This window comes from Lampris incognitus, chromosome 15 (assembly GCF_029633865.1).
Source record: "Lampris incognitus isolate fLamInc1 chromosome 15, fLamInc1.hap2, whole genome shotgun sequence".
Lineage (NCBI taxonomy): Eukaryota > Metazoa > Chordata > Actinopteri > Lampriformes > Lampridae > Lampris > Lampris incognitus.
Window position 1 is genome coordinate 36,964,916 of NC_079225.1, and position 25,601 is coordinate 36,990,516.

The following is a 25,601-nucleotide window of genomic DNA, read 5'->3' on the forward strand; positions in this document are numbered from 1 at the left end:
AGTTGGAGATGTATAGAGATACATTATGGTCAAATCCAGGATGGCAAAAAAAGAAGGAAAGTCTATTTAGAATGAAAACTGTCCCTTTCACCACCACACATGCAAAGACAACCCCCCCATGGCTTTGAAGCCAGGCCCCATCAAAATGTTGTGGAGCATCATTTCTAGAGTTACACAGGCCAACAACTTCTACTCCCTGCTTTCCATTTTAGAAGTCTTCAAAAAAAAAAACAAAAAAAAAACAGCAACCCTGATACAGCTCCTTTTCCAAAGCAGGAAGCTCACATCAGAGAGAGAAAGAGAGAGAGACAGACAGACAGAGAGAGAGAGTGAGAGAGAGAGAGAGACAGACAGACGGAGAGAGAGAGCGAGAGAGACAGGAAGTCCTGTAGCCTGCCAGTCTCCTCGCGCGAGCTACAGCCACATACTTCCAAAGTAAACAAACCTGTACTATGACCACTGATGTCGCTAGGGGGAAATATTCATCGAAGTAGAAAATAATCATTTTAACTTGATGGAAAGCATTGCTGGAAAGCACGATCTGCAACACTTTCCCCGGTCGAACATATTGAAACATGTCTGATTGGAGCATACTTGTTTTGGAAAAGGAGATATGGTGGCCCCCGTGTTGAAGCCCATGGAGAAGACTTTATGAAGAGGAGAGCTTCTCAGTTCTGAATCATTCCAGTTAATTAAAAAAAATGTTTTATTCTGATTGGCTGGAAAATGATGCCCGACAATGTGTCCATGAGGTCTGGTTACTTAAACAACATGTAAATGGGAGCCATAAGAGACCGTGCCTCATATATGCCAAGAGTTTGTCTCCCGTGGGGACCCTCAGTACCACCACGTGTACAAGCATCCTATTTAGACCATTGGAAGACCTGACACAACAGGTGAACATAGCTCAATACCTGGCAGAATAGAAAACCGCGGTTGGGGGTCCCCGAGTACTGGAGTTGAGAACCACGTCTGGTCCCCGTGTTGATGGGGCCGGGCCCAGTGTGACCGCCCTCCTCTGCTCACAAAACACAAGCTTTTTCCACACAGACACACAGACACACAGACACACACACACACACACACACACACAAACAAAATGAACACATAAAACAGAACAGAGGCCTATATAACCCATATCAGTGTAATGTTTAATATAATTCAAGAGTGCTATACATTTTCTATTCCGTGACAACAACAAAAAAGGAAATCGTTTAGTGAGTGAGAGTTCACAATAGCCAGTCGCAGGTTTGCAGACTGGTAAAGACTGGAGTAACATTCACAATAGCAGCACAATTTTACATTCGGGTTTTGGTGCCATCTTCTCAAAGCCTGCACCGCTGCAGCATCTACGGACCATCTCTCTGAGACGAGGTTTGTTGGACAGGAGGGTCAGCGGAGCTCACATATCCCGCTATCATCTAAACACACTATGAAGAGACGGGTGATCAGTATGAAGAGGCGGGTGATCAGCATGGAGAGACGGGTGATCAGTATGAAGAGGCGGGTGATCAGCATGGAGAGACGGGTGATCAGTATGAAGAGGCGGGTGATCAGTATGAAGAGGCGGGTGATCATGGCCCCTGTGTCCACCAAATGCGTTTTGTTTTGTTTTTTTGTTTTGAGCTGGCAGCGCCTATTTTCTATACAAATCCTTACGAAGTTCAGCGTCGACAGCGCTCAACGTCCTTGGCGCAAACACCTCATCGGTTTACGGCTTTCCCCTCCCGCTGCGGCCTGTCCGGGGTCTCTCCCTGCCTGCCGCCCAGTGACTGCTGGGATAGGCTCCGGCATCCCCGCGACCCTGACAGCAGGATAAGCGGTTTAGATAACGGGTGGCTGGATAGCTAAAACGTTTGGAACGCCGCGTCAATGTCGCCGCTCTCTCACCGACCAATCAAAACCAAGTAGGGGGCGGGACTTACGGTATGGCGGAAGAGAATCTGATCTTGGTTGTCACTGACAACCCAGCTATCTACGAGACTTGAATAATAATATTAGCATTATTACAGAATAATAAAGTATCTATCTATCTATCTATCTATCTATCTATCTATCTATCTATCTATCTATCTATCTATCTATCTATCTATCTATCTATCTATCTATCTATCTATCTATCTATCTATCTAGACGTTCACAACGAAGGAATGCGGAAGTGCTAGAAGACGATTTTTGTAACCTAGCAACAACAGGCGCTTGAGAGAAGCGCTCTGAATACGAGGCCGCGGGCGCAGCGCGAAAAAACCCCCCAAAACATCCGACGGACACAGACCCAATCATATCAACACAAAGTCACACGCGACTTTTCAGCCCGTTGATCCAAACCAATGAAACACTCTCGTTTTCAACCCCCCCCCCACTATATGGAATAGGTGCGACATGTATAACATGGACCGGGCCTACATAGAAATCCCTCAGACGTTTTGGATATTAGCCGTTGAATAGTGATCAGATGTAACTGAAGAGTTATGTGTCAAAATACTGCTTACCCATTTTACCTAACGGGGAAAAAAAGAAAGGCCTGATGCTTAATTTTAAATATTTCTAAATTAGAGGGATTCTGTCTGTCGAAACATCGTCATGTTATCAGCCAAGGGGTTGCGCGCTACCGTTCAAGAAGTTTCAGAGAGTAGGAGAATTAGTGTCACTGTGCTATCGATCATTTTGTAAGGCTGCGGTGTGGCGTTAGTAAAACAAGCAAATACTGATTTTGCTAACTTGTTCTTCAGGGATTCAAAGTCCAAAAACAAACAAAAAAAAACATAACACGTTGCACAAAAATAAAATAAAATAAAATAAAAAACACAACAGAAACAGTGTTTTGCAAACATTAACAGCACTGAGTCAAGATGTCACGGGTGGCATCTCGGTGGGTGTGCACGCCATAAAGAGACGGGCTTCAATTGGCCTTTTCAGCTCGGGGCTGGGATGAGCTCTACGGGCAAAGGTGAACTAGCTTACAGACCACTTTGGCGAGGAATGTGTGTGGAATATACAACGACATCTTCACATCATTACATTCAGCTACTAACAGTTCATAACTGGGTGATGAAATACATGGGCAGACTGAACTGAACAGCGTTTTCTCGTGCATCTATGCCAGAAAGGAGTGAATGCAAATGAAGTCACAATTAGTGTCCCCCTAACCAGCAACAAGGAGAAAAGGAAAAAAAACCCAAATAAATTCCTCGCTTAATTGGACACTGGAATGAATGTGCGTGCGACAAAGCACGAGAGAACAAATGTATATATATATATATATATATATATATATATATATGTGTGTGTGTGTGTGTGTATATATATATATATAGACAATATATAGTATCACAGTCTTTGCGTGTCATTTTTCCCCTGCTGCTTATCGAAGGAGAATTTTTTATACTTTTCCGTTGTCACTTGCTGCAAATGGAAAATATCAACATCTGGCCTCTGGAAGGAGGGAAGCTCAAATTTGCCGCAGTGTTTGCGTGAGTAGCACAGCAGCACAAACAGCAGCGCCAGGCCCAGCGCGGCGAAGACCACTATGCCAAGAAGGCTGCCGGCTTTAACATACAAGGGGACAGCAGTCGGATGTATGCTCGTCCGACGAGGTGCACCTGTGGTGGCGTGGGAAGCTGTGTTTGAGTCCATTCCATTGGATTTACACAGGTACCCCTCAATTAACTCGAACCCTTCGTCGCAGGAACACTTATAACTGCCGTAGGTGTTCGTACACGTGTGGTCGCACTGACGTTCTATGACGCACTCGTCAATGTCCACGCACATGGACGTCCCGTTTCTCGTGTCTCGTATGTAACCGTCGGGGCACTCACAGGGGGGCGGTTTACCCTCGATGTTCTCGGTGCACCGAGCTAGGCACTGCTGCTCGCACTTCCACACGCACTTTTTGGGGTCCGCGTCGGACACCCTGTACCCTTCCCGGCACTGACACCTGTACGCGCCATCCTGTTTTCCGCACTTCATGTGCTCGCACTTGTCGCAGTCTTCGAGGTTCACGCAGTCCCCGTCGTAGTCGTAGAAGGCGTCTTTGCAAACGCAATTGAAGCTGCCGTTCGTGTTCTCACACACGGCATTGGCGTCCAGGCAGCTGTCCACGTCGTCGCACTCGTTGATGTCGACACATGCGACACCGTTGGGACGGAGGGAATACCCCGGCCGGCACGCGCACACGGCTGGGGTTGGCGCGCTTGGATGGCTCGCGTTGCACGCGTGGTCACAGCCGCCGTTCATGACCTCACACGGCCACGGAGCGTGCAGCCAGGTGCCGCTGTAGCACAGACTCCGCGCGTTCACGTCGTCGCCGCCGCCGCCGCCGGAGCGTCTCTCGGCGACGGTTCCTTGGGGAAGCATCGCCCAGCTCGCTGGCTCGAAGCCCGGCCTGATGGAGAGCACGTTGTACACCGCGCCTTCGCCCTCCGCCGCCGTCAAAGCGCTGCAAGGGCTCTCGAAGGAAAACTCGCAGAGAAACCCGCGCAGCTCGCTGCGCGGCGACTCCTGGGACCACGTGAAGTTGTCCCCCGCCGACACCGAGACCCCCTTCAGGTCGCAGCCGCTGTCAAATCTGCCCCAGTTGTGGAAGCGGGCGCCGTCGCCGCCGCCGCCGCCGCCGCCGATCCACTCGTAACCGAGCAGCTGGGAGTCATTGCCGGGGCACCGGGTGTCCGGCAGGCGCAAGCCGATCCAGAATTTGCCGGCGAGACCCGCGAGGAGAACTTCCACGACCCGGTGCAGAGCGTGCGACCCCACGCTCATCAAGGCGCCGCCGCGCTCCTCGCACACGCTCTGCGCGCCCGCGAAGCTGCGGGGCTCCTCGAGCGCGGCGAACCACTTGCCGTCGGCGCGGTGCAGGCGGTGCGCGTGCGAGAGCCCGCTCTGCAGCCAGCACAGGGCCACGAGCGAGACGAGCTTCGCCTCCATTACGCGCATCATGGTCTGCTTGTAAGAAATCTCTCCGATGACCCGGGGCAATTTAAATGGCTCAGTTCGGCGATCCGAGATTGATTTAACGAGTCTAGTCGGGACATAGTCCCCATTTATAAAAAAAAAAAAGCCAGGAGCTGTGCTTTTTTTTTTTTTCCTTTTTTTTTCTTCTTCCCCTTTTGGTTTGGACAAGGCAAGGAAGGAAGTTCCGCTCCAGCCAGAATGTTGCCTGTGTGATTACTCAACACCCGCTCCTCCTCCCAAACCTCTCTTTCAAGTCACTGCCCACGTCAAAGCGCGCGCGCGCACGCACGCACACACACACACACGCACGCCTGGTTATACAGATACTTAACCAGGTTTCCCAAGAATGATTAAGGAAACTCGAAGCGTCATCCACATGAATTCTTAGTGACTCACAAACGGGCATCTAGCCTCAGGTTGATCACCGAATCGATCCCTATTTCATTTAGCCCAATTTCACCCGTTTACAGATGTGATGCAATTCACTTTACATTCAGCAGAAGTGCCAACAGTAGGGAAGGATAAAAGAACGACACAGCTCCCTGTTTATCCTGGCATTGGACAGAGGGGAAATAGAAACATAATAATAATGTAAAACCTTGATCAGATACAAGGTATGTGAGAGATACTGGAGCAGACTGAGGAGCACACAAACCAAACCTGAATAATCATGACACGAATCAACCTGGGGTTCGCTCCCGGCATCTTAACAACCAATAAGAAAGCAATACGGGGACAATAGAAACGGGTCTCGTGTAAACGTTTAAAGGTTGCTGCTTGTCCTCGATAGAAAGAAGAGAGACACTTTATTTTGTCATTGTAAGCACGCGCACGACGAAATTCATCCCCTGCACTGAACCCATCCTATTGCATAGGAGCAGAGGGGCGGCTCCGGTTCTTCTTTCCCCCGCCTTGCTCAGGGGCACAGGCAGGAGTATTAACCCTCACACGCATGTCTTTTTGGCGTTGGGAGGAAACCCACGCAGACACGGGGACAACATGCAAACTCCACACAGAAAGGACCTGGGACGGCCCGGGGTTCGAACCCAGGACCCTCTTGCTGTGAGGCAACAGCGCCGACCACATGGCCACCGTGCTACACCATCTTCTGCATAGACTCAATCCAAAGATAATGGACGGGACGGGACGGGACGGGACGGGACGGGACGGGACGGGACGGGACGGGGGGGGGGGTTAATCCAAAGATGCTGAGTGCATCTGAAAATATATGTGGCTGTAAGACGGTTAAGATTTAGCTTTTTTTTGTAAGTTCACATTAAAATGGACACCGGAGAGCTTTTGAACTTGAGCTAATATCTGACTGTTAATGGCTCGTATGTTGGGGTTTAAATTCAGTGCATAACCATCATGCCCTCTGGATGAGAGCAGCAGCTAAATGGAAAGGCAATTTCCCGAAACAATTTATTTGCTACACTAGCTGTCATAATGTGTGATGGCTGCATAAAGACCCCCCCCCCCCCGCGTATGTAGCCCCATCTATTTGTACCCTGGGGTCACATAAGCTTTCCATACAGGCAGATGTGCAAAACAAATTAGCGGGGCATTTCCCCCCCCCACCCACCTGTTTCCAGCTATTGCATCTCTGAAGGTGTGGCCCCTTTACCTTGACGCGTCTCGTATTCGAGGGAAAAGCCAGGGGGGATCCCCGGTAGTGGCTGATGACGGAGGGGTTGGGTGGGTCTCACTCCTCAGTCACATTTTTGAAACTGAGTCAGGACTCCGTTTTATTAAGAATTCAATTACAGTAATATGCGGGGCTTCGCGGGGAACATCCTCCCCCCCCTCCCAAACCCAGACCCTCCAAATGTCCCCGTCGGCCAGTCTTACCCAATATTATGGGGAAAGGCGTCAGCACAAGCCACAAAAATGACATCAAATTTGATCCATATTTGTGCGACAACACATGGCAGTTCCTGAGCTGCCCAATTCTTCTTACAGCCGTGAAGCACCTCATGAACCTGGCCTCTGACGTTCACTCACAAACTTGTCTCACGTTTAGCTGTGCCATATGCATAGATTTGGGGGTGGGGGGCGAGGGGTGGGGGTGGGAGTGTTTCTGAGAGAGAGATATGTAGTGCTGTTAAGACATTACGCAGACAGAAATCTCACACCGGTCTGCGTAATGCGGCAGCTGGTGAGGGGTATCAGGTGACTTACCGTGTCAAATTCTTCCCGCCAGGGGTAGAGGTGTCTTCCCAGGAACACCGCTGCCACTACACAGCCAAGGGACCACGTGTCCATCGCCTCTGAGACCGGGAGGCCCGGGACAACTTCTGGTGCCCTAAAGGTGGGGAGACGAGAGCCAAACACAGCAGACATTACCGAGGACCCACAAAACGAAAGCAGACATTTGTACATGAATTCACCCATCACGCACACCTGAAAGACAGTGTGGGGAAGAGTGAAATTGCTTTTCCTAAGCTTGACATATTTCTATTTTCGCCATTTTTATATCCGCTCTGTGTGTGTGTGTGTGTGTGTGGGTGTGTGTGTGTGTGTGTCTGTGTGTGTGTGTCAGCCCTGTGTGATGGCCCGGCGGCCTGTCCAGGGTGTCTCCCCGCCTGCCGCCCAGTCACTGCTGGGATAGGCTCCAGCATCCCCGCGGCCCTGAGGGCAGGATAAGCGGTTCGGATAATGGGTGGATGGTCAAAACACGAAAGGTTTGTGTTCACTTGCCATTGTAATCGTCGTTGGTAAGAAAACATATTTTGTTCTGCACCACCCCCACCACTGCCCTCTCTTGGCCTTTCATTCGAGGTAGGATCTCACAGAAACATCATCGCCAAAGCGGCCGGTCAGATGTCCACTTTAACATGTTCACACGAGTCAAGTCCTTTAGCAGGTAAGTGAATAACATGGATTATCTTGTTACAATGGCACCTGTCGGGGGGGTGGTGGTATATCAGGCAGCAAGTGAACAGTCAGTTCTTGAAGTTGATGTGTTGGAACTGGGAAAAATTGGCAAGCATAAGGATCTGAGCGACTCTGACAAGAGCCGAAGCATGATGGTTAGATCAGCATTTCCCAACGCAGTCCTCAAGGACCCCCTATCCTGCAGGTTTTCATTGTAACCCGGCATAGGTAGCCCTGCTTGTACTTCCTCAGCCAATCACCTCACAGCACTTAATTATGCAAGGTGTGCAACAGCTGACATAATTCATTGCTGATTGGTGGAGTAACTACCAACAGGTACCGAGTCAGGGTTGCAAAGAAAATCTGCAGGATAGGGGGTCCTTGAGGACTGGGTTGGGAAACACTGGGTTAGATGACTGGGTCAGAACATCTCCCAAACGGCAGGTCCTGCGGGGTGTTCCCAGTATGCCGTGGTCAGTACCTACCAAAAGTGGTCCAAGGAAGGACAACCGGTGAACCGGCGACAGGATCACGGGTGTCCAAGGCTCGTTGATGTGTGTGGGAAGTGAAGGTGAGCCCGTCCGGTCTGATTCCACAGAAGAGCTGCTGTAGCTCAAATTGCTGAAAAAGTTAATGTCATGACAGACATATGGGACCGGTCAGAGTGCCCACGATGACCCGTCCACCACCGAAAGCACCTGCAATGGGCATGTGAGCGTCAGAACGGAACCATGGAGCGATGGGGGAAGGTGGACTGGGCTGGTGGATCACGTTTTCTTTCACATCATGTGGACGGCCGGGTGCATTCACATCATTTACCTGGGGGAGAGATGGCACCAGGATGCACTATGGGATGAAGGCAAGCCGGCGGAGGCAGTGTGGTGCTCTGGGTAATGTTCTCCTGGGGTACCTTGGGTCCTGGCATTCATGTGGATGTTACTTTGACACGTACCACCGACCTAAACATCGTTGCGGACCGAGTACAGTCCCCTCATGGTATTCCCTGATGGCAGTGGCCTCTTTCAGCAGGATAGTGCACCCTGCCACACTGCACAAATTGTTCAGGAATGGTTGAGGAACATGACAAGGTGTTGTCCTGGCCTCCAAATTCCCCAGATCTCAATCCGATCGAGCATCTGTGGGATGTGCTGGAAAAACAAGTCCGATCCACGGAGGCCCCACCTCGCAGTTTACAGGACTTAAAGGATCTGCTGCTAACATCTTGGCGCCAGATACCAGAGGCCACCTCCAGAGGTCTCGTGGAGTCCAGGCCTCGACGGGGTCAGAGCTTTTTCTGCAGCACGAGGGGGACCTACACAATATTAGGCATGATGTGGCGTTATCTGTCTGCTGGACTGGACCTACTTCCAATTACAAACTAAAGAAAATGTCCCTATTCTCTTCAGATGCGTTCTCCAGAAATAAACTCTGGAAGTGTGTGATGACAAATATAGAAGAACCTATTGGTTCTACAGAAACGAGCTGTCGTGTTATCAGGATATTAGACAATGTGGGACTTTGTGGAAACACACTTCAAGCTTTAACGAATTTCATGGGGTTTATGACGGGGGAAGCAATGTACAAAAGCACGAAGTAATCTACTTTAAGGTCCTAAAAGAGACGTTCTCATCCAGGGAAGGAGATCGTGAATCGAGAGACAAAAGCCCCGTGTCAGCGGCTGGTCTCGAGAGCAGATGTAGTTCAATCTGTGGGGTTCACGTGGGCGGTAGTCTGGGTAAGGAACTCAGACAAAGCCCGGCGTGAACCACATGTGTAGGAAAGCAGATTGTGAGTTGCATGTAAACAGAGACTGACGTCAGGCAGAACCCCCCAAAAAGGGTGACTTTACTTGGTGAGCCTCCCGCTCTGATCGATTGTGTAAAACGATAAATAGATTTGACTACAGACATGAAACTCAAGAAGGTATATACTCCTGCTCCTTTTTGGACATATATTCTGTAATGATAACTTGCTTTGTTTTTTGAATATTGGCTCTTTCATGTTTGACATGAATCAATCAGTCAATCAGTCAATCAAAGCACCTAAATGTTAGCTGGGAATAAGCATATCTACAATAAACCTTTATTCAGGGGGTGGTCGTTCGACTGACCCCCTGACCCCCTGACCCCCTGAAAGATCCAAAGCATCTACAGTTTATTCAATGGAAGGAAGCCACAGTTACCTTAGAAATAAGAATGAGCCCATAGGCACTACCATTTGATTTGATTTAAAAAAAAATGTTGGGGGGGGATCCCCCCCCCCTTTTCTCCCCAATTGTACTTGGCCAATTACCCCACTATTGCGAGCCGTCCTGGTCGTTGCTCCATCCCCTCTGCCGATCCGGGGAGGGCTGCAGACTACCACATGCCTCCTCCCATACGTGTGGAGTCACCAGCTGCTTCTTTTCACCTGGCAGTGAGGAGTTTTTCGCCAGGGGGACGTAGCGCGTGGGAGGACCACGCTGTTCCCCCCAGTCCCCCCTCCCCCACCCCAAACAGGCGCCCTGACCGACCAGAGGAGGCGCTAGTGCAGCGACCAGGACACATACCAACATCCGGCTTCCCAGCCACAGACACGGCCAACTGTGTCCGTAGGGACGCCCGACCAATGACAGGTTTTAGTCTTCTATAAAGTGTAGCGCATCTGTGGCCTTGGTGGGCTTGCATGAGTTATCCCGCTCCTGGCGTAGAAAGGTCCACTTCCTGGAGGGAAGGGCTCGAGCCTGTTAGCAAGCTGACCACAGCCCTGCTGTGCACATGTATAGAAATAGCGTCAGGTCTAAATGAGGCCCACCTTCGAGGACAGAAACTGAGTCAGGGGCACTCAGGAAACTGGTAGGCGGCAGAGCGTCCTTCGAAAACCACATATCATCTATACGGTGACACAAATACCTCAGCTTGACTTGATTCATTTCGATTCTCAGCGGAGCTTGGCGAGGAATAACAGAGTCACCCATGGAAACTCTCCCAGGGGAGAAAGTCGGAAGAGGAAGTAGGAACAATTGGGCTTGGACATACTTCCTTTTTAAAACGTGAGAGGGTGACGCATCCTAAAAACTATGGGGTCTACTAGCGGTGAAATACCAAGAGTTGAAATCATCATCCAGATCATAATCCGGATAATAATTTATAATAATAATTATTACTACACAAGTACTGGTGTTTCCAAATGTAGTTTTGCAGAATGCAACGAGAAGAAGGAGCGACAGGCGGATGTTGCCCTTAACAGGAGCGTCTCACCTCCGGCGGCAGGGCGGATGAAGGCCATTCCAGTGGCTCCTTGTTTCCTGTCCTCTAGATGGGTGTGATGAGACAGACTGGGAGAGACTCGGGGTGGAGTAGGTAAATGGGATCTCCGCCCCCCCCCCCGCCTTGTGTTTGTATTTGATAAAACAGGCGATTTGGATGTGGGGATTAAGAATGTCGCAGGATGCCTGCCAGCAGCCTCGCGCGCTGAGTCAAATACAGAAGCAGACGCGTCATCATCTCCTGTTACCAGAGGCCACGTTTGGTTCGTCCAACTACCCGGGCGGTATCTCAAGTCTCTTTGTTTATTTTTTTATTTTTTTTTATCTTTCGCACATGTTGATCAAATCAGAGAGGAAGGTCAAGTGGGTCCCTGTATGAATTCTACCCCACTTGAATCAAAGATGTCCGGTCAGGGGACCCTGCAAAGCTCCTCCTGGTCATCGCTCTTGTGTGCTTTCACAGCGACACCGGGCGAGTACGACAAGGACCGACGCCAACGTCGGTGCCACTAACAACACACCCGGTACCACCAACAACACACCCGGTACCACCGACAACACACCCGGTACGGCCGTGTTTTCACGGCGCCTTTAAAACCCGCGCGCCGCACTGCTTGCAGCACGACTGCGGCAAAACCCTACGCGGTTAGTAGGGTGGTGCAGCCACTGCTGGAGCTGCCAGCCGGCAGAGAGGAAGAGAGAGGCGTTCCCACGTCCTGCATGACGATGAAGGGCTGAGCTTTATTTGCCCGTGACCTTACACACACACACACACACACACACACACACACACACAACTACATATTAAAATGCACACATGTAGGCACAGCCATACACACAAATCCACACGTGCACAACATTGTTTGTGTCACTCCCGTACACAACCATCGTCTTGCACACGCACACACTCTCACAGGCACATGTGTGTAGACATGAAGACACACACACACACACACACACACACACACACACACACACACACACACACACACACACACACACACACACACTTGACTGTACTATCATGGGAGGCACATCCTGAAGTGGGCATACGCAAATACACAAACGCACACACTGATATGCCGTGTACCACACAACCCCTACAGAACTGAGCACGTTTCCCTGCTATTACGTGGATGTCACGTCCTGAAGTGGACTTAACACACGCGGGCGCACACGCGCGGGCGCGCGCCACTCGTGCGCACACACGCACACACACCTACGCGCACACACGTCGATATACTTGGTGCCTTGTCGATGACAGGAACATCAACTGGAAAGAAATAGGGCATGGGTGGCGCATCCTGAGGCGGGCACACACGCGACATTTCAAGTACTACACACCCCTCCACCTGGGAACACTCGGCTCGGGGTTTTCCCGTAAGTTTTTCTTGGCGTTATCTTATCTAGCGCGCGCGCACACACACACACACACACATACACGCGCGCGTCACAATCACAATCACACATATTGTGACTTAATGGAAAATTGGGAATCTGCTGAGGGCTTCTTTTAAGACTCATCGTCATCATCATCGTCATCATCATCGTCATCATTTAAGACAACAACCTCGCACACGCCTACAACCCGTGTGTTTTCTGTAGAAACATGGAGCCTCTAAAGCAGTGGTTCTCAACCTTTTTGGGGTCCTGGACCCCCTGCGTATTTTTGATCTACCCTGAGGACCCCTCCACCTGATCTTGGGGGAGGGGGGTTGCAATTTGATAGAAACAGTAGAAACTGCATTTTAAATTGCATTATAGCATTTATTCACTCTTTGGGGCAAAAATAAGAGCTTTCAGTTGTAACTTAGATATAGTTAACAAAACAGAGTTCTTATGCAGGAACTTTCAGATATATGTAACAAAACAGAATATGTATTCAGTAACTTTCAGATATAGGTAACAACACAGAATATGTATTCAGTAACTTTCAGATATATGTAACAACAGAATTTTTATGCAGTAACTTTCAACAATGCAAACGGGAGCGAGATCTCTTATTAAAATACAATAAATTACACTTGTGAAACAGATGTAATTAGAGAAAAAAGTCCTGTTACCCTTTACAGTTTAGGTAGATAAAGGTCTCAGTCACATTTGAGTAAAATAATCCTATTTCTATAAATGTCATAGGATCTTTTTTTAAAAAAATATATTTTATTTTCACGGACCCCTTGCAATTACACCACGGACCACTAGGGGTCCGCGGACCCCCGGTTGAGAACCACTGCTCTAGAAGATCCGCTTGCCGGGATCCATCAGTAACCGTCCATTCCCCTCCACCCGAGTCAGTTCGACATCTGGCGCTGTGTGCGCTTGGCTCGCATCGAGGGGAGAGGACCCCCATAGAAGGGGACTACCAATGGACGGCAAGTTTTTTTTCCTGTATTTGGTTTTCAGTTCAACGTAACTTTTGTTCACTTCCTGTTCCTCGTCAGTGTTCAGGGGGTTGTATATCGTTGAGGCAGGTGTTGCGAGGGCTCAGCCGGCTGACCTCTCTGTACTGACGTAGTAACACCGTAGTGATGGCCGATCTCGGCCCCTTCACTGCCAGAGAGTTGTCTCTTTACCTCTTCCTCGGCCATTAAGAGACGGATTATGCGGATGGTTGAGGTGATTTGCTCGGAGATATCCGACTGGGAAGCCAAATATGCTGAGAAGGAACAACTCACAGGGTCTCAAGACAGCAGTCCTGCATGCGGATGGGAAAAGCCGGGGCGACGGCAGGGATAGATGGTATTTAACTGTTCCCCACAGAGAGACCACTAGAAACTCTCCTCATGGCCGCGGCGGGACGGGGGCCAAGCCGAGGGCACTTGCTGAGGGTTTGAGGGTGCAAATTACTGTAACGTGCATGGATAAGAAGACACGCTGGCCGCTAGCTCGCGGGTCTGACCCTCTAGTCGAGCGGTTAGCGATGCCTCCTGCGGTGCGGGCGACGCGGGTTCGCTTCCCGGCCGCGGCAGTTCCTGTGGTTGCGTTGTCTCCCCAATTCGCTACGTTACTTTAATAGATTACCAAACTGGGTACCACCCGCAGCTGAACCTGGATTGATTATCACATTGATTATCCCTCATTTATATATATATATATAGTATATATATCAGTTACCCTGCCTGAATAAAAAAACAACAAACTGTAAAATGTCTATATTAAAATGTTATGGGTAATTTAGGGTCAGTGGCAGCAGAGGAGCTCCCCAGGGCACTGTGCTATCTCCTTTTCTGTTCATGTGCCACATCATTTATCCAGTCAGATCCACGTTAAAAATAGGGACCAGGCGGGTTAGGGTTGGCTCAAGGTCAACATAGCAAATATTTATTGTCTCCCCCTCCCACAACACATAAAAAGTTTATCTGGGAAACAGCTCTAGAGAAAAGGATGGTGATGAGACTGCTGGTCATCGTGGACAATATCTCCCACCTGCTCCACCATGCCCTGGTAAAACTCCCCCAGAAACAGCCTGCTACAACCAAGGAGTTGTAAGGGGTGCTGCAGCAGGTCCTTTGTGCCGACCCATTTCCTGATTTGCTTAAAGGCCTGGTATAACGCCACCAGGCGCACAAGCAAGGAGCCATACAAGCCACTTCAAAACCTGGCCAGGTGTGCCATTACATGGTGAAGTGACCGATCAAATCCATCCATCCAACCACTTCACACAGTCACGGTCACCGTGTGAACCTGAATCTTGCACACAAGGTTTAACACAAACCTTGACTCTGTTCCACATCGTTTACTGGTTTATTTTTCCACACACTTATGAAGATATGATCTGTGCATTCTGAAGTGCCTCAACAGTGCAATTTGATGTTTTCACTGCAATGAGATTTGTCCACTTCTCCACCGCAACTGGAACTGTGCATTTTTTCACTTACTGCAATTTCTTGGTTATCACTTTTATTTTACATTTTGTTATTGAGTTTCTTTGCATTGGTAGTTTTTCTTTGTTATTATTGTACATTTATCTAACAGTGATACACATCTATATCTATTTGCTGCTGAACAAAACAATTTCCCTTCGGGGATGAATAAAGTTGATTTCATCTCATTTAATCTCAGCTTGTCTCATCTCACCTCATTTTATCTCATGTCATCTTGTCCTGACTCACCTCATTTCAGCTCATCTTATCTCATCTCATCTCACCTCGTCTCATGTCGTCTCATCTCATCTCGTCTCATGTCATCTCATCCTGTCTCGTCTCGTCTCATGTCGTCTCGTCTCATCTCATCTCAGTTCTCATCCAATCTCATCTTTTCTTATCTTATCTTTTGAACAGGCGAAGAATTAATTACTCAGTAAGCTACTGACATACAGGCTACAAATACAGCTGAAACACAGGTACAGAAATACATGCTTGTCTGACAAGTTTGATTCCGTTATCCTATTTGAAAAGAATTTCCTTTAACACACGATGAATCTGTAATTTTTCTTCCTCTTGTATTTTGCCCTCCTGCGGTTTTTCCTGAGTAGAATAGTTTAGTTGAGCATTTTATCAAAGAATTTTTATCCAATTTTCACCTCTCTGAGTGAAAAATAGGCCATACACTCACAGAAACCTCTTCTGTCGTCATTTTTCAAAGCAAATAAAGGACAAATTCTTTTTTGTGATCATCAATTTTTGATTAGGGACATAACAAAGGCCAATCCTCCTACACAGAGATACATCTTTACCAAGTCAGCGTATCAGTGTAACAAAAGGTTTGATTTTTGAGATACTTTATTGATCACCGTGGAGAAATTCTGCTCTGCATTTAACCCATCCCAGCTGTGCAGCTCAGAGCAGTGGGCAGCCACCGTGCAGCACCCGGGGACCAACTCCAGTTCGTCTTGCCATGGCCTCGGTCAGGGGCACAGACAGGGGTATTAACCCTAACATGCATGTTTCTTTTTAATGGTGGGGGAAACCGGAGCACCCGGAGAAAACCCACCGCAGACACGGGGAGAACATGCAAACTCCACACAGAGGATGACCTGGGATGACCCCCCCAAGGTTGGACAAGCCCGGGGTTCGAACCCAGGACCCCCTTGCTGTGAGGCGACAGCGCTACCCGCTGGGCCACCGTGCCGCCCAAAAGAAAAGAAAGGAGAACTCAGACTATGTACCAACGACCAGAGACTTAAAGAGCCATAATATAAAACCAAACAGAAAATGAAGTTAGCGGTACAAATTGGTAGATAAGCAAATTTGCCAGGCGTCACAGCTTCACATCGTAAAGGACAAGCACTGAACCGCCCGACATAATCGGTAACGACCCTGAAAAGGCGTCGCGGAAACTCAACGGAATTAATTCTGACAATATTTTCAACATCCCTGCAAAAACAGCTACTTCATCCTCTGACCATTACTGTTCTTGGCAGGAAGTCCGCGCTGGCCAGTCATCAGTCAAGACTCAAAGCATGGATGCTCGCTTGCTTTCTTATCTTGACCTGCGCCGACCTGTGAGGAACTCGCTGGGAGGAGGTTGTGTACCACCGCCATTGTGGAGCACATGCAGATAAATACTCGCTGTGTAAATCACATCCTGTGTGGAGGTCCCACACACCTCAATGGCAGGAAACGGCCCCTCGGGACTTCTGCATCAAACCGGGAGTCGACGCGGGAGGTCAAACAAGCAGAATAACTCAGACACAACTCCGTGGCCCTGTCCTCGTTTTCGTTTTCATTATTTCGCATTACAGATGAACCATTGTGAAACTGTGATGTATTATTCAGCCAAAACAACAAAGACCTCATCAAAAAAACTGGACCGGCTTGGTCCGGCATCTCTACAAACACAATTGGCCGTGTCTGCGGGTGGGAAGTATGTATCCTGGTCGATGCACTAGCGCCTCCTCTGGTCGGTCGGGGCGTCTGTTCTGTGTGTGTGTGTGTGTGTGTGTGGGGGGGGGCTGGAACTGAGGGGAATAGCGTGATCCTCCCACGTGCTGTCAGGTGAAAAAGAAGCGGCTGGCGACTCCACATGTGTCGGAGGAGGCACGTGGTAGTCTGCAGCCCTCCCTGGATTGGCAGAAGGGGTGGAGAAGCGACCGGGATGGTTCGGAGGAGTGGGGTAAGGGGTAATTGGCCAAGTACAACTCGGGAGAAAAAAACAGGAAGCCCCCCCCCCCCCCCAAAAAAACGAAAAAAAAATCAGACCGACACATTAAAAGCAAATGACAGCAACGGTTATTTTGTGGTATTAGCTATTATGTAAGATCAAGAAAGACCATGCTCATTACAAAATGAATTTATTGGGGGTTTTTTGTTGTCTTTTTTTTTAACCATTAACCAAAAAGTTGCCTTGAGATGAAGAACCCCCCCCCCCCGTTTCTCCCCAATTGCACTTGGCCAATACCCTATTTTCCAAGCTATCCGGTTGCTGCCCCACCCCTTTCTGCTGATCCGGGGAGGGCTGCAGACTACCACATGCCTCCTCCCATACACGGGGAGTCGCCCAACCGACCAGAGGAGGCGCTAGTGCAGCGACCAGGAAACACACCCACATCCGGCTTCCCACCCGCAGACACGGCCAACTGTGTCTATAGGGACGCCCGACCAAGCCGGAGGCAACACGGGGATTCGAACCAGCGATCCCGGTGTTGGTAGGCAACGGAATAGACCGCTACGCCACCCAGACGCCATAAGAATCTCTTTTTTAAGGGAGACCTCGCCAAGGACTTTTTTTTAACCACAATAAAAGTTATGTAAGCTACAAATAAAAGTTTGTAAAAGTTTCAGTTAAACACAATAATAACAATACACGGCAGGTATTGGTAGGTAAGCATACAAAAAAACTAAAACGGCCGATAGAATGAAATATTATTTTCCACACTTAACTGTCACACAATTTCACCAGGAAAATGACAAATAATGTGTAAATGGATGGTGTTTAGCCGGCATGAAGAAACGGTCTTGGCTGCTGAGTGAATGCTGCACCCACATGCAGGGGTTAAAGTGGGATTTGGTAAGTGGGGGATCTCTGTATTAGAGAGCTAGGTAGCTAGCTAACGTTAGGCTAGCTAACCACTGGTCCAGTAGTCCCGACGTTAGCACTGTTAGCTAATAATAGCTACCGGTAGCTAACGTTTGCTAGCTAGTTAGTTATTTGAATGAAAATATTGCATGGCCAGAGCTAAGGTTGGACAAACATAACTAGCTAGCTACCGGTAACGTTACCGGACGCTACCGATAGTTAGCTTGCCTAGCAGCATTCAAACAACTAGCCAGCAACGTCAGCAACTAGCTAGCAACGTTACCGGGTGGAAGATAGCTAGTTAGCCAGCTAGCTAGTTGCTTGAATGAAAACCACAGCAGAGCTAGACAAAACTATTGGAAATACTATTGGAAATACACTGAAGATACTCACTCTTTATGCCCCCCAATCCAAGATAATAGCGCAGGTAGCAGGTTGACGCTCTCTCGAGTCTTGTCTGCCTGGTGCAGTGAACTGACCCTGACCCGTGCGCGTGAAGCCAGTCTCTTTTGATGTCAAGTCTGGTAAAGCCACACAGCAGGCAGGTGCGGGTCACGTGAGGACGCGATATCGTTCAAACTTTTAGAAAAAGTAAAGTAGTATAAAAATAGAAGAACGACTTTATTTGCGATTTATTTTGTAATGCTTGTGAATTGGCTGCATCGTGTTTTTTGTTTTAAATTTTACTGTGACAAAAAGGTTGAAATTACTCCTGTCTACAGAGTGCCGGATCTCAGCTCCGGTTGACTTGGGGGAGTAGGGGGGGGAGTGCCGGTGTCGGGATCCGGGGAGCTCCGGCCCACTTTAATCACTGGCCACATGTGACGATAGGGGCTTATTTTGCAAGACACCGTCAGGTTACCTCAGGTCCTGCTGGAAGCAAATGGAACGTTGCGTAACCTGCATTTGTCTCGTGCAATTATAAGGTAATGACAGACCTGATTACGCAAATGGACAACAAAAAAATTGATTCATACAAATCAGAAGCAAAACGATGACATCATCACATCATTACATTGTTGTGACTTCTCTTATGTACACTATTGTAGTGTTACTATTCGTGGGTTACTAACTTAATCACTATTATATATAAGTACACGGAGACGAGGATGCGGCACAGTCTGATCTTTACTGACGGAGACATCACACACTACTAGGCTCGACCAGTGTATTACAGAACTCAGTAGTGGTGACAGTCCAACACAATCGAGCACCGAGTGCTCGATCCAATACACCACATACATCATCAGCCAAGAACATGTCTGTCATAACCAGGTATAACCAAGACAGAGTGGCCTTAGTGTTTAGTGTATTGGCTATGCGGCAACTCGAATTTCAGATAAAATACCACATCAATCTACATCACTCTGTCAAAGAAGAGGGGCCAAACCAAACAAGTGTTATCAGGCTTTCTTTTGTAACAGAGTGAAAATTAATATGAAAACCATTACAGAAAAATGTGAGAGAGAGAGCAACAGCCACGCATAACACAAGGCGGGGTTTGAATCCATGCCGCCCCATGCATGCGGTACTGAGGATTAACAGGAAGCCCCCGCCACTTCTTGCAGATATAAGCACTCTGTAGAGGCTGACATCTCAGGCCTCCTGCACGCTCTAAACGAAATCCTCTTCGGGAGGCCGAATGGGCTTTGGGATTTGGGGGAGTCTGCGTTCGTAATCTTTTGCAATTTTTCAAAACCGACTTTCTTCAAGTCTACGCCCAGTTTCTTGGGCACCTGGCCGAGTGTATTTAGGGGTGAAAATGGGCGCGGAGTTGGAAGAGAATTGCAAATTCTCTCCTGTAGCGAATTCGGGGGGGGGGGGCAACGCAACCACAGGAAGTGCCGCGGCCGGGAAGCGAACCCGTGTCGCCCGCACCGCAGGAGACCTCGCTAACCGCTCGACTAAAGGGTCAGTCCCGCGTGCCACCGGCCAGCGTGTCTACTAATCCAGGCACGTTACACTCCTGTTGGTTCTTCGCACAACAACGTCCGCCACCATGTTGCTCATGAACGGCACCGAGGGAATTCCTCTGAGAGTGTTTGCCTTTATCCGCATTAGTATGACTCTTCAACTCACGGTTTACAAGATTTCCTCCCCATAAGCCCGCCTCCCTGTTTGACGGACAGCTTCTCACCCCACGTTCGACGTAAGCTGTTCAGAAAAGGAACGAGTGACTCGGCTGCCCAGCATGGTCGGACGAAGAGCTGTACAGACTAGTTTGTTGGAAACACGCAGAGCGCTTTAGGGTGCATGTCGTGTCCATCCAGAAGCTCCGACTATGGGAGCTAATGCTAGTTTTTTTCTTTTTTTGGACGCCCCTCCCCCCCCTTTTCCCCAATTGTACCAGTCCAATTAGCCCACTCTTCCCAGCAGTCTCAGTCGCTGCTCCACCCCCTCTGCCGATCCGGGGAGGGCTGCAGACTACCACATGCCTCCTCCCATACACGTGGAGTCACCAGCCGCTTCTTTTCACCTGACGGTGAGGAGTTTCGCCAGGCGGACATAGCGCGTGGGAGGATTACGCCATTCCCCCAGTCCCCGAACGGATGCCCCGGCCGACCAGAGGAGGCGCTAGTGCAGCGACCAGGACATACCCACATCCGGCTTCCCACCCGCAGACACGGCCAACTGTGTCTATAGGGACGCCCGACCAAGCCGGAGGTAACACGGGGATTCGAACCACCGATCCCGGTGTTGGTAGGCAACGGAATAGACCCCTATGCTACCCAGATGCTCCGATGGCAGTTTTAATGTGAATACCCTTTTAGTCCCAGGGGGATTCTTCTTTTCACTTTCTCCCATCCGGGAAGGTCAGGGTGCAGAGCCAGCTATGGAGCAGTGCCCCTCAAGTTGATATTAGGGTACTATCTCAAGTTTGCTTGACTAAAGGTATGGGACGGTAATCGTTGATACTCGCCTACCCTCCTGCAGCTCAGCTGTTCTGGAAATTCAAAATGTGTCTCTCTTTTCAACATGAAAGTATCCACAAGGAGAGATCTATGAACTATCTGAATGTGAAACACAGCTTTGGTATAACCTTAACCGGCCCAGGCCAAGCTACTTACCCCCGGAGAGAGATGGCCGGTTGTAACTGTCGCTGCTGTGTTGAAGGAAATCTCGATGCAGGACAGATGGATGATGGGACTGGGTGGATCTCCATGACGGTTGTCACCATGTCCTCTCTCAAACACAAAGTCCACCCAGGAGAGCCACTGCCATTCTCAGTCAGACGGGGCTGTTCAGCCGACGGCCCCACAGTAGGACCTGTCTGCGTGCCACAGTTAATCTACTGGAATCCAGTCGACTGAACTTGAGCAGGTCTCCTCCTAGAGAAGAAGAAGAAGAAGAAGAAAAAAAGAAAGAACATTTGCAGTCTGTGTGTTTTGGCAGGGAGGAAGGCTGAACCTGGCAGGGGAGAGGAGATAGGCCATGGGGGAAAAAAGGTGCTCTCACTTCGACACCAAAGCCTCCGCTCCGGCCCCATAGTAATCTTCCTATAAACAGGAAATCCTAGCGAGACTTGTCATTTATTGCTCGATTTCATTTACTACTTGGCAAAGAAAATGTGGCGGGGCTTGGCCAAACAATTTGTTAAGTTATTGGCAAATGTCGCTGGCAGTGCCATTTCCAGCAATTGTTTTTCGTGTCAGAGAGGTGCAGCATTAGTGGGGGGGGGGGCTGTACACCGTGTACGACGCAACACAAACAGATAATAACGGTGACCATGCTCGTGTGGCCGTATGGGAAGACAAGCGTCATCGACCTGTCTACTCTTCAGGTGAGGCACAGTTCTCCTTGCTTCTGCACAAATGGATTTGACCAGAAGGGACAGTGTTACCGATATCTGAAGACAGAAGACAAATAATATGCTATGGAGGAATTTTCCACAATGCACATCCATGAGTTGGGATTTAACTTTGGGTATAAAGCCTTAGCCTATGAATACAAACCACTATACATGGAATTCACTGTTAGTCACTTTTTTGTTTTTTTGGATAGTTTTTGCATTCAGATAACTAACAATGGACTAAACACGAGACTAAATACTGACATACTAATATATATATATATATATATATATATATATACACACACATACACACATATATACATACATATATCTATGTGTATATATATATATATATATATATAGTGAGGAGTTTTGGAATAAGGTCATTTTAAGACGGTCTTCTATTCTGGATGTGAAAATACCCCAATGTCCATTAGTCTGCTGCCTCTTGGGCACTAGGGCAGAAAACATGCAGTCAGCACTCATGCACGGCAGCACTGCCTTAGTTATGGTCACGGGACGGGCGGCCTCAGCCGTCTGTGAATACCACCACGCAAATGATGGACCCTGGATTTTTACACGGTCATATAAAGCAGTTTGCATGATTGAGTTGTATTGTAATTGATCTGCCCCCCTCCCCCCTCCACTTTGCTTGTTTATCTGTTTTGATCTGTTTGATTTTGTATTGCACATGGCGTTGTGCACCATTGTTTTATGTGAAGATTAGTGTTGTCGGTCACATATTTAACAAAAAGTGCATTCAGATTTCAACAGCACGTTTCTTTTGATTTTTTTTCCCGTTGTTATCGTCCTGTGGAAAATGAACGAGGACGCAAGAAACACACTTGGTGTTGGATAATGCAATGTATGTGTTAGGCCCAGTTTTACACATGCAAGTCAGGCTCGTGTCTAGATAGGACACAGCTGGATCACGTGCTTGCTTTACATTCAAATGCATCTCTGGTGTGCACCTTAACAACTGCATTTCTCTAAATTAGGACCTCCCATCAAAACGCAGATCACTGCACAGGTCGCATCCGTACACACACACACACACACACACACACACACACACACACACACACATATATATATATATATATATATATATATATATATATATATATATATATATATATAATTTGAGTCCTTTAGCATTGTAAGTGAACAGTTGTATTTGTTCTTTATGCAAGAGTGTGCTGACGATTCATTTATTTAACAAAGACTACTATTCGAGCGGCCTTCACCCTGTATGACTTGCATGTGCTTCCCAGTTGGAGCGGCACAGTAACGATTTGTTTCTCAAAATAAATAAATACAAAAATAAAAAATGAATAATAAATGAAACAAAATAAAACAGATAAAAATCAAATAAATAATAAATCAAATAAATGAAAAAATAAAGAAAAAGAAAAAGAAAAAAAATGTTACCAACATAATTTCCATACACGGATTTTTATGAATGTCCCCAGACGGATTTGCATTGCTTTCCAGGGGTAGGTTTTAAGTATGCTGCAGGGGGGTTTAAACTTGTTTTACGCTTCTTTTTTTCCCCCCTCCGTCCGAGTAAAATTTGACAAATGTTAAAATAAGTAGTGCAAACACATTTTTATTACCCTGAGTAATCTGGGTTCAATATTCCCCATTTGATTTCATGGACAACACGAATTATAGACTATCTTGAGTCAACCTGGGCTGCAAGAGAACAAAATCCAGTAGCCTCCACATTTGCATCGGTGTAAACCCCCTCGGCTGCCAAAACGGCCGGCGTTGACAGATTTACATCACTAGAAGCCACAATTCCACATCATGTTTGTAGTGCCAAAAACAGGCATCCCCGGGGGCTCTTCATGAAGCATAGTAATGCCAGCGTTTCCCCCCAGCTTTCCTGCTCGTTGTTCCCACTCCCACCCCAAATAAGACAGCCCAGCGAGAGATAGATGGACGGATGCGTGGCGGGCCGGGCAGGAACACCCCTCCTCGGTTCAGGCTACCTCTCTCGGTCGATGCAGTAAATATGCTTCCCCTCTGAGCAGGGCCCATTTGGCAAGCTGACAGGAATATTATGACCTTCCTGCGACCCCAGAAACAGGAGCGAACATGCTGGACCCTCGGTAGAGGTAGGCAGCTGTACTAGGCACAAACACACACGCACACACACACACATGCATGTACGCATACACATGCGTGCATGTGCACACACACAAACATAGAATAGAAACACACATGCATGTACGCATACACACACACACATGCATGTATGCATACACGTGCACACACACACAATGTAAAACACACACACACACACACATACATGTACACATACACACACGCACACATGCATGTATGCATACACGTGCATACACACACACACAGAATGTAAAACACACACACACACATACATGTACACACACACACACACACACACACACACACACACACACACACAAGGAATGGAAACAAACGCCAATTCATTTTCCACACTGGTGTGTAGCTTCCTCTACTCCTCATGTTCTATGCACAGGCACACATGCAAAAAACAAAACACACACACACACACACACACACACACAAAATCAAGGGGCGCAGGAACACACAATAACACGGGGTCAGTTTATTGTTTTTTCATACTTCTGGCTGGAATAACATCCCAATGTAAACATGCCATGGGAATGTCCATCCTTCGCAGGCCTTCAGACCCATCACCCTGAGCAGCACAGCACCGAACAGCCGGTTATTAATACAGGACACCTAAGAAGAGAGCAGAACATTACATAGTGCCAAAGAAATCCTGTTTTTATACATAGTTGCTCTGTATAGATGACATCTGATAAACAGTGCAGCTTTTTTGGTAGTGTTTTTGCCCTTTTGTTGTTTAGTCCCATGACTAGAATGTGTGTGTGCGTGAGAGAGAGAGAGAGAGAGAGAGAGAGAGAGAGAGAGAGAGAGAGAGAGAGAGAGAGAGGGAAAGGGGGGGGAGGTCCCTCTCAGTAGAGCACTTTAGTTTTAAAAGGTCATGACGTTTCTAATGGTATACAGTATGGCTCACAGTGTTTGCTCTATCTGCTCTTAGAAATGTTTGTGTATGTGTGTGTGTGCGTATGTGTGTTTTAATGTGAACACATGCAAGGTTGCATGACAAGGTTTCGTGCAGGTGGGAAGCTTAAGTTCAGAGGCAACCCCCCCCACCCACCCCCCCCCCACACACACACACACACGCACAGGTGACAACCACTCCCACACCTCCTATGTCCTGATCCACTGGGGTTTACGTGTGCACACGTATGTGTGAGTGTGTAGTGATTTATGCACTGCGTGTACTTTATATGCATGCACACACACACACACACACACACACACATATATATATGCACTATATATATATATGCAGAATAACCACGATGATGATGATGATGATGATAACTGCAATGGAAGAATGCCTGTCACTGCTGATGGTGATAACTGGAATGGGAGAAGACGAAGCTCATCATGCCTCTCACACTACTAACCCCAGCCAGATGTTTTTGTACTGACTGCTGTGACCCTCTGACTTACAGAAAAGAATAAAAGACATCAAAGAAAAGCCATTAAAGTGTGCCCGTGGGTTCACTCCACTGCAAGGGGTTCAACGGTGACGCAAACATTGTGGATTAAAATATCATCTTTTGGATGAACCTTGACACAGTAAAAAAAAGTGTACAACCATGTGTGGTGGGACATTAATGGAGGGGCACCTTGATTCGGGTTGCTCGGGTGTGCGTGTCCATGCATTTGTCTGTG

At 48.1% G+C, this 25,601-nt stretch overlaps 2 protein-coding genes across 2 annotated transcripts; both read right to left on the reverse strand.

The window, feature by feature from the left end:
- Positions 1 to 710: 710 nt before the first annotated feature.
- Positions 711 to 21,359, reverse strand: LOC130125511 (uncharacterized). Its single transcript, XM_056295093.1, has 3 exons — positions 21,097 to 21,359; positions 7,129 to 7,252; positions 711 to 1,036 (listed from the first exon to the last, which is right to left on the reverse strand). The coding sequence occupies exons 1-3, from the start codon at positions 21,204 to 21,206 to the stop codon at positions 908 to 910; spliced, it is 363 nt and encodes a 120-aa protein (XP_056151068.1). The 5' UTR covers positions 21,207 to 21,359; the 3' UTR covers positions 711 to 907.
- LOC130125509 (thrombomodulin-like) lies at positions 1,131 to 5,017 on the reverse strand. Its single transcript, XM_056295088.1, has one exon. It carries the CDS (start codon positions 4,933 to 4,935, stop codon positions 3,331 to 3,333), a length of 1,605 nt encoding a protein of 534 aa, XP_056151063.1. The 5' UTR covers positions 4,936 to 5,017; the 3' UTR covers positions 1,131 to 3,330.
- Positions 21,360 to 25,601: the final 4,242 nt, after the last annotated feature.